We start from the raw sequence: 23,231 nt of genomic DNA, 5'->3' as shown, positions 1-23,231 counted from the left end.
ACTACTCTAGGCCTTAGGCACACACCAAGTCTTTCTATTTCCTCTGAAGAATGAGTGTCCATAAAACTACCTACCTCGGCATCCCACACAATTACCATACACCTCATTTACAGACCTGCTGGGCCCCTATCCACCTTTAAAGAGGACATTACCCTCCTCCTCACTGCTAATACTAAGCCAGGTTCTCAAATTATCCTAATGAGGGATCTGAACATAGGCTTTCAGGACCCAAAAGACCACAAGGGACTAGCCATTGCTAGCTCCATCTCAGAATTAGTATTTAAACATCGCATCATGGAACCTAGACATAACAAAGGAAGGTCAATAGATTGGTTGGTCGATCTCAATTGCGACACAAATATCCTATCCAACACACTTTGCGCCTGGTCGGACCACCATCTTATCACTTTCACTCTAAAGGAAAGTAACCAGCCCAACCTTCAGAACTTCCCTCCACCTCTATGTACGAGGAATAATCGTAACATAACAGTGGAGAAACTACTTCCCCTGATACAGCCTATCATTAACGCCTCTACTACACATACGGACCCTACTGTCCTAGTTGACCTATACAACCACACCTTACTTAAGGCTATCAACACAATTGCACCCTTAAAACTGTGCAAAGTGTGATTCCAAGATGGTGGCGGAGGAAGGAGGACGTATCTGAGCGTCACTCCGTCCCCCAACAGGGCGCACCACCGAAGCCCATCAAATAAGCAGAAAGACTCCCGCAACACCGCCTAAAGCTGGAGGTGCACAGGCGTTGCACTGACGAAGAAACTCCGGGACTGACAAGAACTTTCAGCGCCCGAGACGACCTCAGTGGAGAGGGCTGCCCTCGCGGTTGGGAGAGCCAGGGTGATGAGCAGCACGGGCGCCGAACACTCCCTCGAGGTGCGCAGTGTGGAGCGACTCGTGAGCCATCCCCCTCACCCCTCACCCCCTCGTGCGACAAGGGGAGGAGACCGGAACACATTGAGGTCCGGACTAGCGAGGAGGAAAGAAGCAGAGGAGGACCCAGGCGGATGCAGAGTTTGCTAAACTTTTCTAAAGTTTGCTGTTCTATATGCACCAAACACGGGTTAGGAGGGATTTCTTAAAGATACATTGGGAAAAGTAGAACGATTTGCCACAGGGGAAATAGTGCTGGGAGGAGACCTGAATATAGCTTGGGACTCCTATCTTGACAGATCGGCCCCCAGACAGCAGGGGCAATGTTCCCCCTCTAAAGCCCTCAAACAAAAAATGTCCAGTTTAAAACTGGCAGATACGTGGAGGCATGTTAACTCTGATCAACAAGGCTTCACATATTACTCGCATGTACACCAAACAATGTCAAGAATAGACTATCTATGGGTCACGCCAGGCATTCTGGGAAAAATACGAAAGGTAGAAATTGGGCCTATCACACTCTCCGATCACGCTCCCCTCTCGATGGAGATAATGCTTATCCCATGATGCCCCAGCTTGTGGAAATGGCGACTCCCAGAGGAGATAGTCCGAGACCCAGTAATGGGAAACACCATCCGAGAACAAATCAACAAATACCTTAAAAATAATAACCTCCCAGACATATCAATAGAAACTCAATGGGAAGCTCTGAAGGCGGTCACCAGGGGACATATAATCACACTGAAAGCCCAAAGGGAGAGGCTTAAACTCCAATCAGAAAGGGAGCTGGAGACAAATATTTGCATTTTTCACGCAGAAATAATAAAGAATCCTACAAGGAAGCTGCAAAGAACACTGAGACACGTACAAAGCCAGTCAGACTCTATTCGTACAAAAAAAGCAAAAAGACACCTAATAAGATTGAAACATTGGTACTACATAAAGGCTAACAGAGCGGATAAGTTCCTGGCCAGACAGCTGAAAGGGAAAGATCAAGACAAGACAGTAAAGGCATTACAGGATGAGAAAGGGATTAGGAGAACACAAATGATGGAAATTGGGGCCATATTGGAGCAATTTTATAGGCAACTGTACTCTTCGGATCACCCCGACGATACCCTCCAAAATTCATACATAGATGGGGTTGCACTTCTGACACTAACGGAAGTGGAGAGACATACGTTAGATGAGGATATATCCCAAGCGGAGGTCATCAAAGCAATTAAAGAACTACCCATGAATAAGGCTCCGGGCCAGGACGGCTACACAGCCCAATTTTATAAAACATACACCGATATACTAGGCCCAGTCCTAATGGATCTCTTTAACTCATTTAAAGAAAAAATATCACCCCATCAATGAATGAGGCAAAAATGCTGGTGATGCACAAACAGGGAAAAGACCCAGAACTCCCAACATCATACCGCCCTATACCAGTGATAAATCTGGATGCGAAGTTGTACACTAAATTTCTGGCCACAAGACTTTCGCATATACTCCCGAGGTTGGTCCATCAGGATCAGAATGGTTTTGACCCCGGTAGACAGACGCACGACAATATTAAGAGGGTGCTTCATATTGTGGAAAATATAGGTATAACACAAACCCCCGCGATAATACTGGCCTTGGACGCAGAAAAGGCTTTCGACCGTGTCGAGTGGTTGCTCCTTTTCCATACATTGAGGAAAATGGGGATGGGGGAGTCCTTTATTAAAATGATCAAAGCTAACTATACATCACCCACCATCTGAGTTGCAGTGAATGGAGCCCTCTCCAAGAAAATTCAAATTGAGAGGGGGACGAAACAAGGATGCCCCTTGTCCCCCCTGATATATGCCCTTTTTTTTTAGAACCCCTATTGTCGCAGATAAGAAGCAAAAAAGAATTAAAGGGCATAGACATGGGAGGTTCAGAACAGAAAATAGCTGCATATGCAGATGATATGCTAGTGATGCTGGGGGACCCGGGAAACTCCCTCCCTCTTCTCATGCAGGAAATAGAAACATTTGGCACAGTGTCAGGTCTTAAGATTAACAGACAAAAATCGGAAACTTTGATTGAATCTGCTCTGCGTCTCCCGCTAGTATCAATCGCAGAAGAACTGCATTTAAAAGTTGCACGGCAGGGAGTTAAATATTTGGGAATTACCCTGACACACAAAATACAATATCTATACGCCCAAAACTACCCCACGTTGCTAAGACAAATAAAAAGGGACTTGAAGAAGTGGAACCCACTAGCAGTAACATGGTGGGGGTGGATGACGGTGATTAAGATGACCATCCTTCCCAAACTCACGTACCTGTTTCAAGCCCTACCAATAAGACTACCTCCGGAATTCTTTAAATCTCTAACGAAAGCAGTTACGGAATACATATGGCAGGGGAAAACACAGAGGGCTGCTAACACAGTTCTCGCAGCCGCTAGAAAAGATGGGGGTTGTGCACTACCACACTTTAGGAAATATTATGAGGCAGCCCAACTCTGGATTTTGAAAGAATGGATACAGGAAAACTCTGAGAAGCTGTGGGCAGCACAAGATAGGGCAGTAGCTACCACACCCATGAGGCACCTGCTATGGGTGGGGAGAGAACAGACATCCCAATGTACGAATAAGTGAAATTATGCAGTCAACACTAGGCATATGGGACAGAGCCACAAAGAAGGGCACATTAACAAAAAACCCACCACCTTTCATGCCCCTATTCAAAAACCCTGACTTCCTGCCAGGACTCGAGAAGAAGGCATATCAAAAATGGGAGGAAGCAGGTTGCAAAATGGTGGGGGATATGTTCCACGAAGGACAGATAAGAACATTTGAAGACTGTACCACACTATTGAACCTCAACCCCACAGATAGATATAGATACGATCAACTACACCACTGGCTAGATTCACCCACAATAAGAGAAGCCGCTGTGAGAGAATTAACCCCATTTGAAAAATATATTATGACAAACGATGGATCCAGGAAGCTGGTTTCAAACATATACAGATTTATAAATTCTCTTGAGGAGAAAGTACAATGGCCATACATTAAGAGATGGGAAAAGACCTTGAGGAAAACGATACCCAGGGAACGGTGGGAATATACATGGGAGTTGATGCCCAAATTAACGAACGCAATACACTCAAAAGAAATGTGGATGAAAATTCTCCTTCAATGGCATTATACGCCAGGAAGATTACACACCATGTACAGGGGTGTCTCAAAGGCATGCTGGAGGGATTGTGGGGGGGGGGGGAGGCAATTGGCGGCACATATGGTGGGATTGCCCTAACCTACAACAATATAGGAGTGACGTTAAGGCACATATGAAGTTAATGTTCCGAGACATGGGGGAACCGGGGGAGGAGGTGTGGCTATGTGGGATTTGAGACCCGAAAGATAGATCCCTCACCAAAACTCAGAAAATAAACTTTATGGGCCTGTTAATTGGAATCTGGCTGGAAAATGGAAGCAGAAACACCCTCCAATGGCCTTAGACTTGATAAGAAGAGTTTGGTCCCATATAACCTAGAATCTTCAAGGGAACCATCTAAAATTCAAGGATGATTGGGCAGTGACCCTGGAATACTTACAAAGTGACTATATGGAACAGTGGTGCTCACACAAAATAAAGATATTGGACATGTATAGATAAACTGTTCTAAAGACACTCGGAGTACAGAGAACTGAGAAGGACTATCCCGATGGGTGAGAGGGGACGGGGGTGGGGGGTTTGAATGTCATTGTTGTAAAATCAATAAAAATATCTTTAACCGAAAACTGTGCAAAACGAAACTCCGCGCACACCTAAATTCGTGGTTCACTCTGCATCTCAGATCATTACGCAAAATCAAAAGAAATGCAGAAGCTCTCTGGAAGAGTCTTCCATCAGCTCCCAACAAAGATAAATTCTCATCAGCATCCTTTAACTACAAAGAGGCTATCATCCAGACAAAAAAAGATACCTATAATGACCGTATCACACACGCCAAATCCAGTACTAAAGAACTCTTCAATATACTCAGAGTTAGAATCTCCAGCCTCACCACCGGAAACATGCACTAAAGATATTACTTGGTGTACAAACATCCAGAAAGCTTTACTGATTAAATTACAATGCTACAAGGTAAAATAGAAGCTACAAAACTCAGTCTCCCACTTGACTACACTCAACCCACCCTATCAGTGCCGTCCGTGAATACTCACAAACTTTCTACCAAAGAGAATGAAGACAATCGCAAAATTGAAGTCTTCACGGTGCCAGGGAGATATCTGCCCTGCTCCTATCATTAAAGAGGCAGCCAAGCAATTGGCCCCATTCATCACGTCCTTAATGAATGCCTCATTTGAAACCAGCTCAGTCCCAAAGCACCTCAAAGACACCTGGGTCCTCCCTCTGCTAAAGAATCCAACTCTAGACCCCAATATCCCCACGAACTACAGACCAATCACTACAGTTCCGTTTCTATTAAAAATGTTGGATAGAGCAGCCTACCTGCAGATTCAACAACATCTAGAAACAAGTAACCTCATTGGTCTCAGGCAATCAGGCTTCAGACCTAAACATGGCACGGAAACAGCTCTGATTGATCTCAAGACTCAAATTTAAAATCTAAAAGACAAAGGCAAACTGACTCTCCTTTTATTATTAGACCTGTCTGCAGCATTCGACTTAGTAAATTACAAAGTCCTTTGCAATAATTTTACCACAGCAGCACATTTCTCCGATGAAGCCAACGCTTGGATTCAGTCCTTCCTAGATAATAAATCGATGAGGATCTTCACACCCTCGGCTTCCACTGAGCCAGCACCAGTTTCATGCAGAGTCCCACAAGGATCCTGTGTGTCCCCAGCATTATACAATGTGTTCCCAAAGCCTTGGGTGTCACCTACACTAATTATGCTGACAACACCCAAGTACTCATCCCTATCACTGGAGACTATGTAACCAACGCAAAAGCCCTAAATGACATCTACCTCATCATCCAAGCCGGATGACTAAGCACAGACTCTGTCTAAACGAGGATAAGAAGAGTTACTCCTCTTAGGAAACCAAACTAAACTCAATAACCTAGATCGACAGTTTAACTCCTTCAACATTGACGGTAACAACATCAAGTTTTCCAAAGATGTGAAAATGCGAGGCATCTAAATCGACTCTGCACTAACCTTATCAAGACAAATCAATGCAATAGCTTCCTCTTCGGCTTACACATGTAAACTAATACCGCTTGCAGACCATTCCTGACCACAGCCAACTGCACATCCACAGCCAGAGCATTAGTCTTATCTAAAATAGACTATGTTAAAGCGCTCTGCCTGGGAACCAGACAACAGAACAGAACGCCATCAGACTGGTGCTAAGTAACCATAGATCTCAACACATCTCTGAATTGAGATGCAACCTAAATTGGCTATCGATCAATCAAAGGATTGCCTTCAAAACCGTATCTCTAACCCATAAGTGCCTCACTAATCTAGCACCTTGATACTTGAACAACAACTTCTAATGTTACATCTCAGATTGCACTACTAGAGCTGCACAGTCACACTGCCTTAAGATCTCAAGGTTCAAACTACAGAGGGCAGGAGGCAGTAGCTTCCCTGTACTAGCAGCTAAGTTGTGGAACTCTCTTCCCATAACCTTAAGAACAGAACCTTCATACCACACATTTAGGAATAATGCAAAAATGGAGCTCTTCATAAAAGAGAACTAGGAATTATCTCCTTGCGCTTATTTATTTGACTGCACTTCTGTTTGGCACTTTACTGAACTTGATGTACCTCACAAACCTGTATGTAACTATGCAATGCAACGTTTCTTTATGTAAGAAATGCGCCCAGATGCCCTTGGGCTTGGTGCGATATGCAAATAAAATAAATACAAATACAAATACTGTGGAATCTGGAGGATTCCTGACACCGCTGCATCCTGTTCTCTCTGCTCATTCGACCAGTGACGCGAGACGTCACGTTGCATGCAGTCCTTTTTTTCGAAAGGCCTCCCTTTTTTCCAGCTTCATTATAAAAGCTTGCATTTGCAAGAGTTTAGGATCCGGCAACGGTCACACATTCCATTGCCATGGACTCATGCATCCTGATGCCTTGATCTTGTGTATTCACAAGTAATTAGGTTTAGGTGTATGTTAGTGCAGGGAATGCACCGGGATCATTCACTGAGGTTCCTTGACACCGAGGAGCTTCATTCAGAGGGTATGAGGCTTGGCTAAAGTGCTGTATTGATGTTGTGCTGGATGTTAAGTTAGGTTGGCATACTCCTAATATTCAGTGATCTTACTGTAGCTCCTGTGTATCCTTGCCACCAGTTCCAGAGGGTGTGTGTCCAGTAGTACTCCTGTCTGGGGAACCGGGCCACACAGATTGTTACCTAGTCTGTTGTTCTTGTTCCTTTGGGGAGGTGGAGTACAGTGTCCAGAGCTTCTGAGAGTCACAGTCATCGTCAAGTGAGTTATGACACTGCCACACAGGTGGCATGCTGATTGCTACAAACTTTTATTGTACTGGGATGAGTAATTTGACCTTCAGAAATCAGTCTAGAGAAATTCTGCAAATCATATTACCACCAAATTCTGATGGTTTCTGAGAGGGCGTCATGGATTTATTGCACTCAATTCCATCTTTCTACTCTAACTACAAGGTCTAGACCATTCCAAGATGGCCAGTGCATCTGAAGATGTTACGTCCCATTACAAGATGGCCATGACACAATGTAAGTTATGTTTCTTTTCAAAAATGGCTATCACCATTCACCACAACAAGATGTTGGAGGATGCCTACACGGACCACAACGAACCAATCAGGGAAGGATTAAACAGGGATGCAGAGACATGTCTTCATTTCTTAACACTGATTATCTGAACAGGTTCCCTATTATGGCCATATCCTGTTTGATTCTTCCCTGGGTCTTGTTCTTCCTTTCCCTTCTTTTTTGCCTTTCCTGATCCTCTCCTGTACTCTGTGTTCCAGAGTGTATTTTCATCAGAACGGTGGAAATTACTCATCCCAGTTGCTGCTCAATTTCCATGTGTCCTTGTTGTGCCTCCTTACCTGGTATCCTGGTTCCAATCACGCTCCATTCTGAATCATGCTACATCAGACTCTGCTCCTGCTTTCTCATCTTAAATATCTACACTACTGTTAAAGAAAGAAGCTTTGCAGGTTTTGTTTTTCAGCACTAGTGTTTCCCCCATGCTTCGATGTATCCTGGGCGCCACCTGTCACGTGGCATTTCCAGCATTCGTCATACAAGGTGGCGTCCAGAAGAGACCACCTTAACTACCAAGACCAGCCAGCTTTCACTCCGAACAGGTCTGGACAACTTTTGACACCAATACAACATACATAGACAACTCATTTAACAATAAAGTCCTCATTCTGAGTTCTGTGGTGCGTTACAAAATTGAGGTAATTCTGTCACAAACACCTTTTCTGCAGGAACATAATTACCACCATTTGTATCGCACCATCAAATTCCAAGATGGAGGGAAACATGGAGGTTTTCCCTCCAGCAAATCCTCCACTTTTCCTTCCAAAATCAGCGGATTTATTGCTCGCGATAATTTGGCCAAAAATCCCATGCAGTTCTATGGGCTTCTAAAACGGGGAATAAAACCACCCTACCCCCACTTTGTCAAAGGTCTTCCTGGTAATCACTCTCAGGATTTCCTGGCAAATGTGAAATGTGGGAGGATCACAAACAGCCACCTGTTATTAACTACAATGTTTTCCACACAGTGCTCCAAAACACCCACTGAATGGAGATAGCCAGGTTAGAGGAGAGATTAGCTTTTACTGCTTGGCTAGTTAAAGAGGGGGTACAGTCTGTAATTCCAATTCATCCGGGTATTAGAACCCAGTAGAAGCATTACTGCCTGCCAATATAATGTATTGTGCCACTTTGTATATTGAATATTGTCGCTTTTAATAATGGGCCAAACGCGTCTGTTTAGCATTGGACATAATGCCACAATTGTGAAACTAATTCCATTTCTCCTATCCCTACAAAGTATAGCCCCAAATGGGAAATCAGCTGCAGGTAGAAACACTATGCGGCATTTAAACATAAGCGCGTGTGTTTCTGCCTGCTGTGGCTTTCACTTTGGGTCTCCGGTGCTCCCCTGGGAGCACCGGAGACCCAAAGTGATAGCCACAGCAGGCAGAAACACACGCGGTTGTGTTGGAAAACGCTGCGGTTTTTCTTTCCAAGTTTCTCAGGCTCCTCCGAGCCGGAGGAGCCTGAGAAACTTGGAAAGAAAAACCGCAGCGTTTTCCAACACAATAACGTTGTATTTATGTTTGCGGTCGCTTCAAAAGCGACCGCAAACAAATACATTTTTAAAGCTGCGGTTTTATTTCTAAGTTTTCCGGGCTCCTCCAGCCCGGAAAACGTAGGAAAAAAAACACAGCTAGTGCTTATTTTTTTAAAAAAAATAAATAGCACTTACCGAGATTCAGCTGCAGCTTTCCTGCTCTTGTCTCCGGTCCCCGTCCTCCGCCTACAGCACTAATGAAGGGAAAGCCACCCAGCGGTAGCCTTTGTTTACTACAGCTGGCTGGCTTTTCCTTCATTAGTGCCGCAAAAGCAAAAGCCAGCACAGGAGGGCCTCCATTTCACAAAATGGATGCGCCCATGTGTTTGCTTTTGCGAATTTTGAGCTTGAGTAGCTCAAAATTTTACATAGGAAGTTTTAAAACGGAGAATGCTAGTATTTTTTTTATGTTGCCTATCTATTTTTTAAATAAACATTTTTACTAGACCATCCCTTTAAGTTCAGGTATAGGAAAATACAAATAAGCCTTTCACTTGGAATAATGTGTAGAGACTCTTACAAGAAGTTTTTGTTGATAGGCTATGATTTTCTTCCAGAAGGCAGATTCCTGAACATCTTGGTCACCATATCGTGGAGTATGGAGCTGTCGGACCTTTTGCTTGCCTTTCTCTTCTTTCCCTTTCTCCTCCTTTTCTCCATCCTCGCCTCTGAGTAAAGAAAACAAACAAAATTTAGAAGTGAATTTCTACCAAAACAAAACTCTGTTCAAAAGCCCTGTGCAATCACAAGGATCATGTTTCATTATTTTAGCTAGATATTAATTTCTTGAAGCTGTATATGTTTCACTCATTCACCATTAATAGGGGGACTTGTGAGAAATCTACATTTTTAAAACTTTAGAAAATCTCCAAATCCCTCCATAATTGTTTAAGTTGTGGTGGTAGTAGAAATAAATGCACATGAATAAAATTATGTTTTTCACTCAAAATGAAATAATACTTGAGGAAAAATAGAAATAAGTAAATAGAAATAAAGCACATTTAATTGCAGGTGGAAAATATACATGAACAGAATACATTTGGCCACCCCCCTATTAGGTAATTGCCCATTTCCTTTAAGGTTTTATTTCTGGCAGACTTCTAGACATTCCATGATTGTTGGCATTTCTACCACTTGTTTCCTGATGTACCTAAATGAGCATGCGGTCTGTGATTAACTGACAAGTGCTGTTCAGCAAGAACCTGTCAACGCTACTGGCCTGATGGCCCAAAACCAGCTTAAAATGGGACGAAAGCTATGATTGGACCCCAACCTACATTACGATTTACGGTCACTAATGAGCAATGTCCCTTGAAACGGATTGGCAGACCAAAAGTGATCTTATGATGTTAGGTGCAGTATTTTTTTTTTACTTTTTTACTTGGCTTGCAAGACAACACAAAGTGCATCTGTTTGTCATCACCTAAATTGATGCTTAAGCCTGATTTCTCCAACAGTGTTGGCGTTATTGAACACTTGTGGACTGTCTCCTCTTGAGTACCCCAGTGCACATCAAGCTAAGAGATAAGGAGTCCTGTTTAAAAAAGTCCAGGGGTGATTGCGGGAAGGTTGACCATAAAGGGTGTTCTTGCGCAGGTGGATTAAGGCAACCAGGAGGGTTTCATGATGAGTAAAACAAGACATATTTGTTTCAGTTTCAGAGTTAAACTGATATGGGTTGCAGATTCTAGGTAGGTGATTTATTTTTATTGTTCATCTTTGCCTGGCATACTATCATGATATTTGCAGTAATATATTTGCTGTATCCGGATATTGATGTGGCAAAGTAATGGCAGTTATGTTTCTGGTCAGGTAAGGATCGGCCAACTCTCTGTAAATTCTGGTCTGGTAATGTCTAGGGAATGGGAAATATAAACCAATAATGGGATAATGTAACAGGAACAGAATGATTGAGGAAGCCCATTGAAAGAGGGCTGGACTGGGCGTGTTAAGAGTGAGACCCATTAAACCTTTCAGAAACAAGTGATAGGCTCTGTAAAACCTTCTCCCACTCAGTATTGTATAGAAAGTGGATACACGTGATGTGCGGAACAGGGACGAATGAGTTTTAAGTGTGTGGCACTAAAACCAGTAACAGAAGAGCATGGTTACATTTGGGTGACGTAAAGATCTACAAAGGCGTGACCCACCCTCTAGTACCCGCTAACTGGGAAGCATGACAAGAAGAAGAATTGCTGCATGTCAGACTCGATCAATGACCAACAAGAAGGATGATAAAAGCAGCATGTGATTACAAAAAAAACATTTCTTTTTGGACTGGAATTTATTGGACACTCCTTAAAATATTAGCAGGAAGTGCAAAAACTTGCAGAGAGTTCCAGAGCTTAAAGGAATGGTTCGTCCAAAAAATGTTATTTCAAAAATAGATAGGCAACATAAAAAAAAACGATTGGCGTTTTTTTTTTCGAAGTCCTGATGTAAAATTTTGAGCAATTCAAGCTCAAAAATTGAAAAAGCAAGCACATGGGCGCATCCATTTTGCGGCACTAATGAAGGAAAATCCAGCCAGCTGTAGTAAACAAAAGCTACCACTGGGTGGCTTTTCCTTCATTGGTGCCGGGACTCGGAGGACGTGGACCTGAGACTACAGGCAGAAAAGCTGCAGCTGCATCTCGGTAAGTGCTATTTTTTTTTTTTTAAAGCCCTAGAGCCCCAAATGGGAAAGCAGATTTAGGCAGAAACACTGCAGCATTTAGCATTGCGGAAAACAACCGCGTAGTGTTTCTGCCTAAATCTGCTTTCCCATTTGGGGCTTCAGAGCGCCCCACGGGGAGCCCTAGAGCCCCAAATGAGAAAGCAGATTTAAGCAGAAACACAGTGGCATGTAAACACAACCGTGTTGTGTTTCTGCCTGCCTTTGCTTTCACTTTGGGTCTCTGGTGTTCTCCTGGGGGAGCACCGGAGACCCAAAGTGATAGCCACGGCAGGCAGAAACACAATGCGGTTGTGTTTGAAAATGCTGCGGTTTTTCTTTCTGAGTTTCTCAGGCTCCTCCAAGCCTCCAAGGCTTGGAGGAGCCTGAGAAACTCAGAAAGAAAAACCGCAGCGTTTTCAAAACACAACCGCGTTGTGTTTCTGCTTAAACCTGCTTTCCCATTTGGGGCTTTAGGGCTCCCCACGGGGAGCCCCAAATGGGAAAGCAGATTTAGGCAGAAACACTGCAGCATTTAGCATTTCCCATTTGGGGCTCTCGGGCCCCCCGTGGGGAGCCCGAGAGCCCCAAATGGGAAATCAGATTTAGGCAGTAACACTGCGGCATGTAAACACAACCGCGTTGTGTTTCTGCCTGCCTTGGCTTTCACTTTGGGTCTCCGGTGCTCCCATGGGGGAGCACCGGAGACCCAAAGTGATAGCCACGGCAGGCAGAAACACAACGCGATTGTGTTTGAAAGTGCTAGCCACGGCAGGCAGAAACACAACGCGGTTGTGTTTGAAAACGCTGCGGTTTTTCTTTCTGAGTTTCTCAGGCTCCTCCGAGCTGGAGGAGCCTGAGAAACTTAGAAAGAAAAACCGCAGTGTTTTCAAACACAATAACGTTGTATTTAGGTTTGCGGTCGCTTCAAAATCTACCGCAAACATAAATACAACGTTTTTAAAGCTGCGGTTTTATTTCTAAGTTTTCCAGGCTCCTCCAGCCCGGAAAACTTAGAAAAAAAACTGCAGCTAGTGTTTATTTTTATTAAAAAAAATAGCACTTACCGAGAATGCAGCTGCAGCTTTTCTGCCTGTAGTCTCCGGTCCCCATCCTCCGCGTACAGCACCAATGAAGGAAAAGCCACCCAGTGGTAGCTTTTGCTTACTACAGCTGGCTGGCCTTTCCTTCATTAGTGCCGCAAAAGCCAAAGCGAGCACAGCGGCGGGCATCCATTTCATAAAATGGATGCCCCGTGTGCTATCTTTGAGCTTGAAGTGCTCAGAATTTTACATAGGGACTTCAAACAAAAAAAACGGCAATTGTTTTTTTTTATGTTGCCTATCTATTTTTGAAATAAATATTTGTGGGCGAACCATTCCTTTAAACATACTTTTTAGAGATTCTTTGAAAAAGTAAAATCATATCACCACTATACCCAAGCACCAATTCCTTATTAAAAACTGCAAGAGATATAAATATCCAGATTCGTTTTGAAAAATATTACTAAAATAACACATGACACTAGTCAATAGTGACACACATAGGTTTGTGGTTGCAGTTATTTTGTTTATACTTCGTTCATACCCTACCCTCGTTAGGAGAGATGTTAATATTCTCACTTTTCTCCAAGATCCAAAGTACGGTCCAGTTATAAGGAGGGTTTTGATTGCAATAATCGAGCAGATTGTGCAGCTACAAATGTGATTTGAGTACATGTATTAAAAATGATTCAGGGAGTAGAAAATGCAGTTGAAAGAAGGCAAGCAATTCAACAAGAAATGGTGTGGCACACTAAATGTTTTTCTCGACTCTTATGCATGATATACACATGAATGTGCTTTCTTTTCTTCTTTTTATATCTCACATTCCAAAGTCTTGATCATTCTGATGGTTCAATTGAAAACACAACACATGTGATTTTTAGCAGTACAATTACAAATGATGATAATTTCTTTGACTGATTTGGGCATGTCAGACGACATAGGAGGGATGCAGAAGAAGATAACCAGGGGAAAAATATCTATCTTGATAATTCGGCTCACTTGGGGAATAATAAGTGGTACCAACATATGAAAAAGTTGGGGAAGAGAGAATCTGATGAGAGCTGTTATGTCTGCTCTCTCATCCCCTATGCCATGAGTACAGTAGGAACATTCATTTCAAAAGAGATGCTGGCACATGATGCAAAGTGCCTCAGCCAGCTAGCAGCACATACTAACAGAGGACAGTTCCAAGGGAGCTGGGCAACCCTGGGATGGCGATCAAGACAGACATTCCCATGCCGGGATGATTATATTAAGACAAAGCAAATGGAGAAAGAGCCTGGATGGACAGACGAGATGCTTGTGTATCCTTCCGTGGGGCAAGACAAAGTAATAGTTGAAGAAATGAAGAGGATGAATTGTTCTGACTAAACTGAAAAGACTGGAATGCCTGGAGGCTGGGAGCGCTCACAGTTGTTAATCTATGGACAAGTGATTATGACCAAAGGATGGGAAGATCGGATGATGTCCTGTGCAGCTCCTCAATGAGGAAAGAACCAGTGCACGAGGTGCAGAAAGTGAACGATGAGTGCCTAAAGTCATGGGCCAAGAACACTAAACTGCTGACATGGGTGGATGATTAAGCAGGACCACTGGCTGTAGTCCCATTGACTAATGCGACAATGTGCTTTTGAAGCAAAGGTGTAGTCCGAGTTGGAGAGAATAAAGGGTGCCAGGACATAATTGATATCCCAGGAATGAGGCGAGGGACTGCTGTCCTAATGGTTCAATAGTGTGCCTTTTGGATCGAGAGCATATATGAAGTTGCCCAGGAACTTGGGAGGAGTGTGTTCCATTGTACTCGTCCATGTACCAGCCTTGGTGCTTTCCCAGAGCGACCTGAATATCAAGGGATTTTCAAAAGAGGATGAGCACCTCAGAAAAAGAAGCTCACTTGCATTCCAGTGGATGAATGGAGAGAATTATTTCTCAGCTAAGTCAATAAAAGCCTACAATGAGATTCCGAGTGAGCACAAGTTGTTCAGCAAGACTGCTATGATAATGAAATCTATATTTATGCCAAACAGCAGTGAATGCCAAATGGTTACAAATCACCAGATGGGAGCTGTTACAGACAATCAATGCCACTATAAAAGGATGTAACGCCATAAAGGAAGAGTTGAGGGCCATAAGGTTAATGACCCTCCAGAACAGGTATGTCCTTGACATGATTACAGCAATGGCAGGAGGTGTTTGTGCCAAGGTTGGGCCTTCTTCTTGTACTTTCATACCATCCCATGATGGTGACGGTGACAACGGGACTCTGACGGATGCTATACCTACGTTGACAGAACTGTACACAAAAATGGAGGAGGAAACAGAAGCTACTGGAGATGACGAATGGTTCTCATTTCTGTTTGCATGGATTCCCGACTGGATGGCAAATGTGTTCAAGTTCCATGGAGCAATAATGGTGATGATAATGTTTGGATTCTGTTTTATAAGGATAATAATTGGACAATGCCACAAAACAGCAAAGAAAGCAGTTGGAATGAAGATCATGATCTATGTGAAGGATGAAACAGAAGACAATGCACACACTGACAATGCCATTAGGACCCACATAAAAGCAAGTATTGTGGCACCTGAAGGAACGAAATTCCTGTATCCAAGAGATCATAAGAATGATGTGGGACATTGGGTCTTCTGTACCCCAAGGGGAAAATGCAATTACATGATCTGAAGTTGGGAAAACAAATCAAAAACACGGGCACCCTGATGGGGTGAAAAAAATATGGAGACCAAAGAAACCTTTCTTCTATAGAAGATTCAAAGAAGCAGGAAATCTTGAGGAGGTGGTGAAGGACTCGACCAGAGGGGGGAATGTAGAGGAGCAGACATACACATCTGCAGAAGATCCTAACCCACCTACCTCCCCTGTATTGAAGACATGAGACTGTGCCCTGTCTAACACCAGCTATTGTACCAATACTGCAGCGAGTATTTGGAAGACGGTATCCATTAAGCCAACCATATCGAATGTACCCTCAAGATGATGACAGTCTACAGGAGGATATCCCTAAAGGAATACTAGAAAGAGCTAAGTAAATGGACTGATGACGTCATAGGAAAGTGTGCACAAAGTCCTGAAACACTGAATGAAGACAATGTATGAAACCTAGAGGAGAAATGATGAAGTAAAGAATCAAGTGAACCTTAAAACTGTAAGAGAAGACGATTACACGTTAGAAAGTGCTGCAGAAATCCGAAGTATAATGAATGTACATATGCTAAAACGCAAGATGGATCAAGTCATTGTATAGTCTAGCTACAAGTGGTAAATAGAATGCAGGCGGAGCCTCCATTGTATAAAAACTGGACATTGGTATCATGAAATAAGTAAGCTAAAGAACCATGAAGACAAAATGAAAGGCTGTGTTGCAGTAGAATAGAAGGTTGTTGGAGCTGCGTTGGGAGGCTGTCTGGCCTGAAGTCAAGAACTGAGAAGTCGAGGTCAGCTATATACGCAGAAGAGGAACATGTGTGCGAAGAATTAATCCTCTCACTTTAAGGTGCAGGAAAGAACACATAGGATGACATGTCTTAATTCATTAAAACATTTAAAAGCTTGCAAAATTAACAGAATCGTGGTCTCTTGTCATGTGAGTCAGGGCTGAAAATAGGGCTTGAACTTGGAGTTACAGACATGATAGCGAGTGCCCTCAAATTCTAGTCGTAGGAATGCAACGGAGGTCCGTTGCAGAGTATTCTTGTCGTAGGAATACAAGGCCAAGTACAAAGAGAATTTCATGGCAGAAAGCAGGGGTGAGGAGAGGTGTTGGGCTAATTCGGTGGTACGGCAGCTTCATGGCCTATTTACTTGCACCTGGGTTTTGTCTTATGTGCTGCTGATTAAACTGAATGTTCCACACATGGCACAAGTGTGCCAACCAATTGTATTAGTCCATATAACGAAGGACCTTATAGCTTGAGAAATCAATAAAACACTTTGTAAATGATTTTTCTTAAATTACAACTAGGGAGAGGAAATCATACATTGTCCATCTGATATTAGCTCCTAATGATTATATATCTAGATGTGTCCCTTAACCAGTCCCAACCCTTGATAGGCTTTTCACTATAGCCACATAGCATGATGTCATTCTGACGTACAAATCAGTATATAATTGTATTTCATGTGGAAATCCCTGAGAGAATGAGCGTACTTCTGTTGATGTTCGTTGTAACCTCCCTGTTTTAGATAATTGCTAATAAAACAGCAACTTGCCATCTTCTTGAGTGTGTCCAGTTATTTGGACTCAGAATTATTCTAGTGTAATCCCATCCAGTAACAGATGCACATTTCCAAGGGACCATAAGCTCACACACAGTCTCCGTGATCATTGCTCTAGTCCTCTCACACTTACACTTTGCCAACGCTCTATAGCTTGGGAGCATTTGTATCACAACTAAGAAAACTCCAACAGGTACAAAACACTGGAGCAAAGCTCCTCCTTGCCCTATTTCCAAGAGAACACATCACATCTGTTCTCTGTGTCCTTCACTGGCTGACGATCGGGCGGCGACCCACCTTCAAGTCAATGTGTATCCCCCACCTTGCCCTTCACAACACAGGACCACAATTTTGCAACATAAACTTCCACACCTCAGGCCCATTATAAATACTCCTCTTTGTCATTACAGTGGCAAAATCAACCAGAATAAGGGGCATGTCTTTCTCAGTCCAAGCACCCACCATCTGGAACTCAATCCATGTACCATTCGCTGCATAGAGGATCACCTCACCTTCAAGAAAACTTAAAACCTGGCTTTTCCCTTCAGCATCCTGACGTCCATCTCCTGGGTGAACTATTTCCCTCCCCTGAAAGGAATGTGGGGGCACTTTGAGTCAACAAGGTGGAACCTAGCCAGCCATGGAAAACATTTCAGTCAGGCCTCAATGTGTACATTGCTTCACTGGAAAGTCTAGCACTCCATCTCATTGGAACATAGCTGTACCCCTGCCGGGGCATGGCCACCCACACCTAGACATATGCAATAAACTCTGCTTGACTTCAACCACCCAAACACACACTTCCAATAGAATGCAGCCGAGTCCCACGATGAAATGTGGTCCAGCTGTGCACATAATCAGTCTTCATGACTCTCCTACTCCCCTGACGGTCTGTCACAGAACCCATCCTCTCATCTGATTTCTATTGGCTGCTATTAAGGACCTAACCACTTCCTACCTACCTTTGTGCTGGCTAAAAAATGCACACAGACATTTTAGAATATTGGGGACCTAGCCACTCCCTACCTACGTTCGTGCTGGCAAAAATGCAAACACAGATTTTAGAATCCTTCCTTCACTCTCACATCTCGGTCCACAGTCTTCCAACAGGCGTTAATTTCCACAGCGCTTGAAGGTATACCAATGGCAGTAGGCACTTTACAAATACCATAATACTTACCATAACATAGGTATATCAGCACAACAAAGACTCAGTTCAACATATTGAATTACTGAAGTTATAACAACATCCAAAGTACAGTAGGGCTATTTAAATTGCTAGTTAACTCAAGCCTTTTAGATGTTTTGTTTTTTAAACAACATTACCATTCTTAATATGCTTTCCCTCCCTGTTACTGATGAAGTTTATAAACGTGTAAAAGATCTGAAATCCTAAAGGTATGGGTTTTATATTTGGGAAATCATGCCATTGTACACATTTAATAAAAGGATTTCATACCTCAAAATATGTTGTCATCTCACCCCTCAAGGAGACCCCATTTTTTTCCATGGCTGCCTCAAACCATATTCTCAACCGCCATTGCCGAATATCATTGAGCTATCGTAACACTGGCAGCCACTAGCAAGTGTTTGATCAATTTAAAGCTCTTTACCTGTAATTTGTAGTGACCCTCCGGGTCGCCATTGCCCAGTAGTAACATAAGTGGGTCCAACGACAAATCTGTCCTCGTTATCGCTTTAATATGAAACATCACTTAGTATGGTTGGATTAGGTTCCATGACCACCATTTATGGAATAATGTGCCCTGAGCTTGCCCACATCTCCAACATCTCTGTAGAGTGCGTTGTCTGGATGACCCTATGAAGCCTAAGTGCCCCCCTTCCTGATCCCGAGCCTTTCCCGGAATGATAATCCCCTTCTGGGAACTCTTGGATGGCTCCCCGTGTGAATATGATGCTGGTTAGAATCATTGATGCCCTCATGTGTCATGCCTGCTCTCCCCCATTCCACCAGGTTCATTTCCCACTCCCGTCCCGCACAGATCCTCTTCGCATCACAATACTTGCCTCCCATCCCAACGGCAGCAGGATGTTTCAGTCACGCCCGTCTCCAGAAGGCTCGCAGGAGCACGAGGATGGCGGCGTCCGAAGTCATGGCAACTCTGGTCACGCTGGCGGACACCAGGTTTTACTGTTCACAGCCGAAACAGACCGCTGCCCTCACTGGTTGGGGCTTCCCGGTCACGTGGGTGCACGCAACATCGCTCGCATGGACCCGCGACGTTGCAGATGCGCTCACGTGACCAATCAAGGAAGTGATCAGTATAAATAGCTACCAGCAACGCAAGGCCACGCTTTTCAGCTGTTGTTTCTGACGGTGAGTGGCGTAACAAACTCTTGGTGTCTTTTGCTGGATTTTGACCCTTGCTAACGGACTTTGGATTGGTCTTGGCTTACCCTTTTGGATCTGGTGTACTGGAACTCTTGCTTTCCTACTTTATGGACTACTGCCTTGATATCACAGACTTCTTTGGATTAAACCTTGGCTATTGAAACTCTGCATTTTCAAGTGGGAAGCTATCATCTCTTCCCTTTTCATCAAGGTGCAATCAACATCACAGGTTACCACAGGTACTGGGTAATACCCGTTCATCTTGCTGCTGTTGGGCTCCCTATTTCTTGACATCCACCCCAGGGAGGGACAGTACGAGATTTGCTTTCCTTACTGCAGCTTTACAGGCTATTCTGGTAGGTGTCATTTCATTCCTTGTATAAGAGAGTTGTTACAGTCATAGTTGTGAAGTATTCATACTTGATTGCCTGTTCCCTTGCAGCTGCCTGGTTACCCGAGTTCCTGCCTTCTGCACCTGTGGCCTCAATAACTGGCCAAGGAGTGGTATTCGACTTCTCTCTGGCCGGTGCTTGGGGACGGAGGTATACATAGTCATCGCGGAGCCTCATCGGACAGATTCTTGACATCATGAACCATGTCAATCTGTTGAACAAAGCATGCTCTTATATATATATATATATATATATATATATATGAAACTAGACGAACTCTGTTATGGGAAAACATTACATAACGTACATAATATAGTGTGTGTGTGTGTGTGCCCTTTGTCACTGCATACATTAGTACTAAACTACTTAATCAATGTGAAACCTCGGCTAGATAAAAGTTCTAAATATAATTCCAACAAAACAATCCTCATGTCCAGGGATTGAATCCCTTCCCCTGAACCAATTAAGGAAGACTTTTGAAAGTGTTTTGTTTTGTCTCTTTCATCCAACATGTTCCTCAGATTGGTAAAGCAAATGTCTCTTCCACACAACACTTGTTCAAGATGACATAACAATTTTCCTTACCATAGTAACCTTTTCTCAAGATGGCAAAGCAAGCGATTCCATCATGGAATGTTTTTCTCAAGATGCTATAACAAGTGTTTCTTTCATAGAATACTTTTTGTCAGAATAGCAGCACAAATGTCTCTTTCATACAATATTTTTGTCAGGATGGTAAAGAAAAGGTCTCTTTTCACAACACTGTTTATAATGACAGGGTTTCTCTTTCACACAACTGTTCCTTTTCTGGTTTACTCTCCTGCCAGGAATACCTCTTCTTTTGGCTCTTGCAGAACCCCTGGTATCTTCTTCCAAAAGGGTTCACTGCCTGATATCTATCCTTCACCAGGTCTTCTCCACAATGTTCACTTTCATTTAAAACACAACCCAGTTATTTACACTTTGCTGACTCCAGGTATTTCTTGTTACAACTTCCCTCTTATTGGAGTTCCACATATTGAGGATTGTTCAAGTACTGTCAGTCGACTTCCTTCTCAATACCTTTTTGGCTTTGGCAATTCTTGTTTCAGCTTTCCCCAAACTGACATCTCAAGCGAGAAGAAATGTACCATGTTTGCCCTTTTATTTCTTCTTTAATGTCTCTTTGCTTGTGGCAATGTTTGTTCCAGATTTCTCCACACCGCCATCTCATGTGAGAAGAGTTGTACAATATTTGCCCTTCTATCTCTTCTTTAATGTCTCTTGGCTGGTGGCAATGCGGGTTCCAGGTTTCCACAAACTGACATCTCAATTAAGGAGAACTGCATCCTTTCTGGCCTTCTTTACTACTTGTTCAGTATTTAAATTGCATCCCCAAATGTTCATCAAATTTATAGCACATCCTGGGGCAGCCAACTCATTTAGGTTGACTCACTGGTGTAACGTGCAGCTGCAATTAAGGGGCAGGCTTCCCCAGCTGCACAGAGTCTCTCTTGGTTCCCGCGTCGGCCTCTCACTCCTTCGCCAATGGAACCTTTGCCCCGCCACAAGACTGCGTCTCGTCCAGTACTGCGGCAGCTGACTTTCACCGGAGTCTCTCCTACGGTACGCGACGCCTCTAGGTGGGTGTCTTAGCATCATCTTCCTTCAGCATGGCTTACCTCTGCGACTCTGCTTCTGAGTTTGCTTCCCGCTTTGCGTCCTCTGCAGCTCTCTCGACTTTTCCTCCGTTCTCACTACAACTGCCTCCTCTCCTTCCACCTTGTTCCTGAAGAGACGCACCATTTTTAAATCTTGTGCACAGCTGATGTTTAGTCAAACAACTAGTCTGCACCTTTAGCTTAATGTTGTTCCTATTCCATATTGACTCCTCCCTCCTCTTCGTACCGTTAACATAGGTGTTATGGAGTTGAAGTACACATGGGGCCTCAGTACGACCCAGGCGGAGGACCATGGTGCTAATAGCACCATGGTCCATGCCGGTAACTTATCGACTCCGCCATGGCGAAAGGGGGAATTACCACCCCATTACAAGGTTGGCGGGGCGGTAATTCCCCCTTAGTCCATGGCCCTTCCCCATTCCCATTTTTGCCCTATAGGGCTCAATGGGAATGGGGAAGGCGCTAACTACGGTACTGCAAATTGCGGTACCGTACTTAGCACCAAGGTCCCTTTCCGTGTCCCTACTTTAACGGCCGGTAAAACCAGCCGTTAAGGTCGGGTCCCGCAAAGGGACCTCGTAATCAGGTGCAAAGTGTTTAACGGCGCCGCAGCCTTTTACGGCGTCGTTAAACACTTAGCGCCAGGGTTGTAATGTGGCCCATGGTTTCTAAACTTTCCAAGGCTACATTAGTTAAAATGCTTGTTGGAATAGAGTTTGTCAGAACCAGGAGATGTTTTGTGAACATAATGTGCAGTGATATCATGTTCAGGATTCTCACCAAGGACAGAACCATTATAATCAAAGAATGTCAAATGTGACCCATGTATTCATAAGGTGCAAATCTTACTATGCTTAGGTGGTTTTTCATACAAGATTCTTTGGGTTTTAAAATGGAAGGGACTTGCGAAGTGACAACATGCCATCAGGCATTTAGGGATTATAGGATCTTCATCTTCACAGAAAGAAGAATACCACATCTCTCCTAAGGGAGTCAACACTTCTCCTTGACAGTCATCTCTGGCTACATGGGAAGAGATTTCAGGCTGGCGATCGGTGATGAATCTGCAGGATTCATCACAGTTAGCAGTTCCATAAGTCAGTGTTTCATTATCATGGACTGAGCTAAGTCTTGAAAGGGGAAGATGGCGGAGCCTCTGAATAGGATTACGGTCCCCAACCTCACTTTCTGGATTATCATCTCCTTGGATTTCAACAAATGTAATCTGGTTGGGACTCCCGTAAAAGGCCTTTCCGCTGTTGAAAGTTTGTGAAAAAACCCTATTGGTGTAGTCCAGGGTAAGGTCCGCCCCTGAACCGGCCCCCAGAATTTTGGCAAATAAAGCATAAACATATAGCGGATCAGGAATTGGAAGGATATAGTGAGGAATTGGCCAAACCCTAATATTGTTTCTTTGTGACCTGTTTTTGCTATTCTCCAATTTCTCTTCCATGGACCTACAATGATTTTCTAGCTCGTCAACCCTCTGCTCTATAGTAGACTGATTATTTGCGTTTTATGACAAATCGAGGGATTCAGTCACTTCCCCCAAGGGGGGAGCCCCTTGCTGTGAGGCTAGGGAGGTGAGCCCGCTATGCAACATTCCCCCTTGGTTGGAGATAAGCAGGAACTCACAGGGAAAGGCTCCCATTTTGGGCATAAGGATTCCCTTTCCAATG

The 23,231-nt window shown here is 43.7% G+C and overlaps 1 protein-coding gene across 1 annotated transcript in view; it reads right to left on the bottom strand.

Annotated features, from left to right (window-relative positions):
• Positions 1-23,231, bottom strand: part of RYR2 (ryanodine receptor 2) — a 3,854,281-nt gene that overhangs the window by 474,175 nt on the left and 3,356,875 nt on the right. The window contains exon 92 of the mRNA XM_069607971.1: positions 9,734-9,881. Coding sequence (XP_069464072.1) covers positions 9,734-9,881 — 148 coding nt within the window. The remainder of the gene's footprint in view (positions 1-9,733; positions 9,882-23,231) is intronic.

The sequence above is a fragment of the Ambystoma mexicanum genome, chromosome 4q, assembly GCF_040938575.1.
Source record: "Ambystoma mexicanum isolate Mex_15411 chromosome 4q, UKY_AmexF1_1, whole genome shotgun sequence".
Lineage (NCBI taxonomy): Eukaryota > Metazoa > Chordata > Amphibia > Caudata > Ambystomatidae > Ambystoma > Ambystoma mexicanum.
Note: the sequence above shows the minus strand (reverse complement) of the source record. Positions and strands in the feature narration are given on the sequence as shown.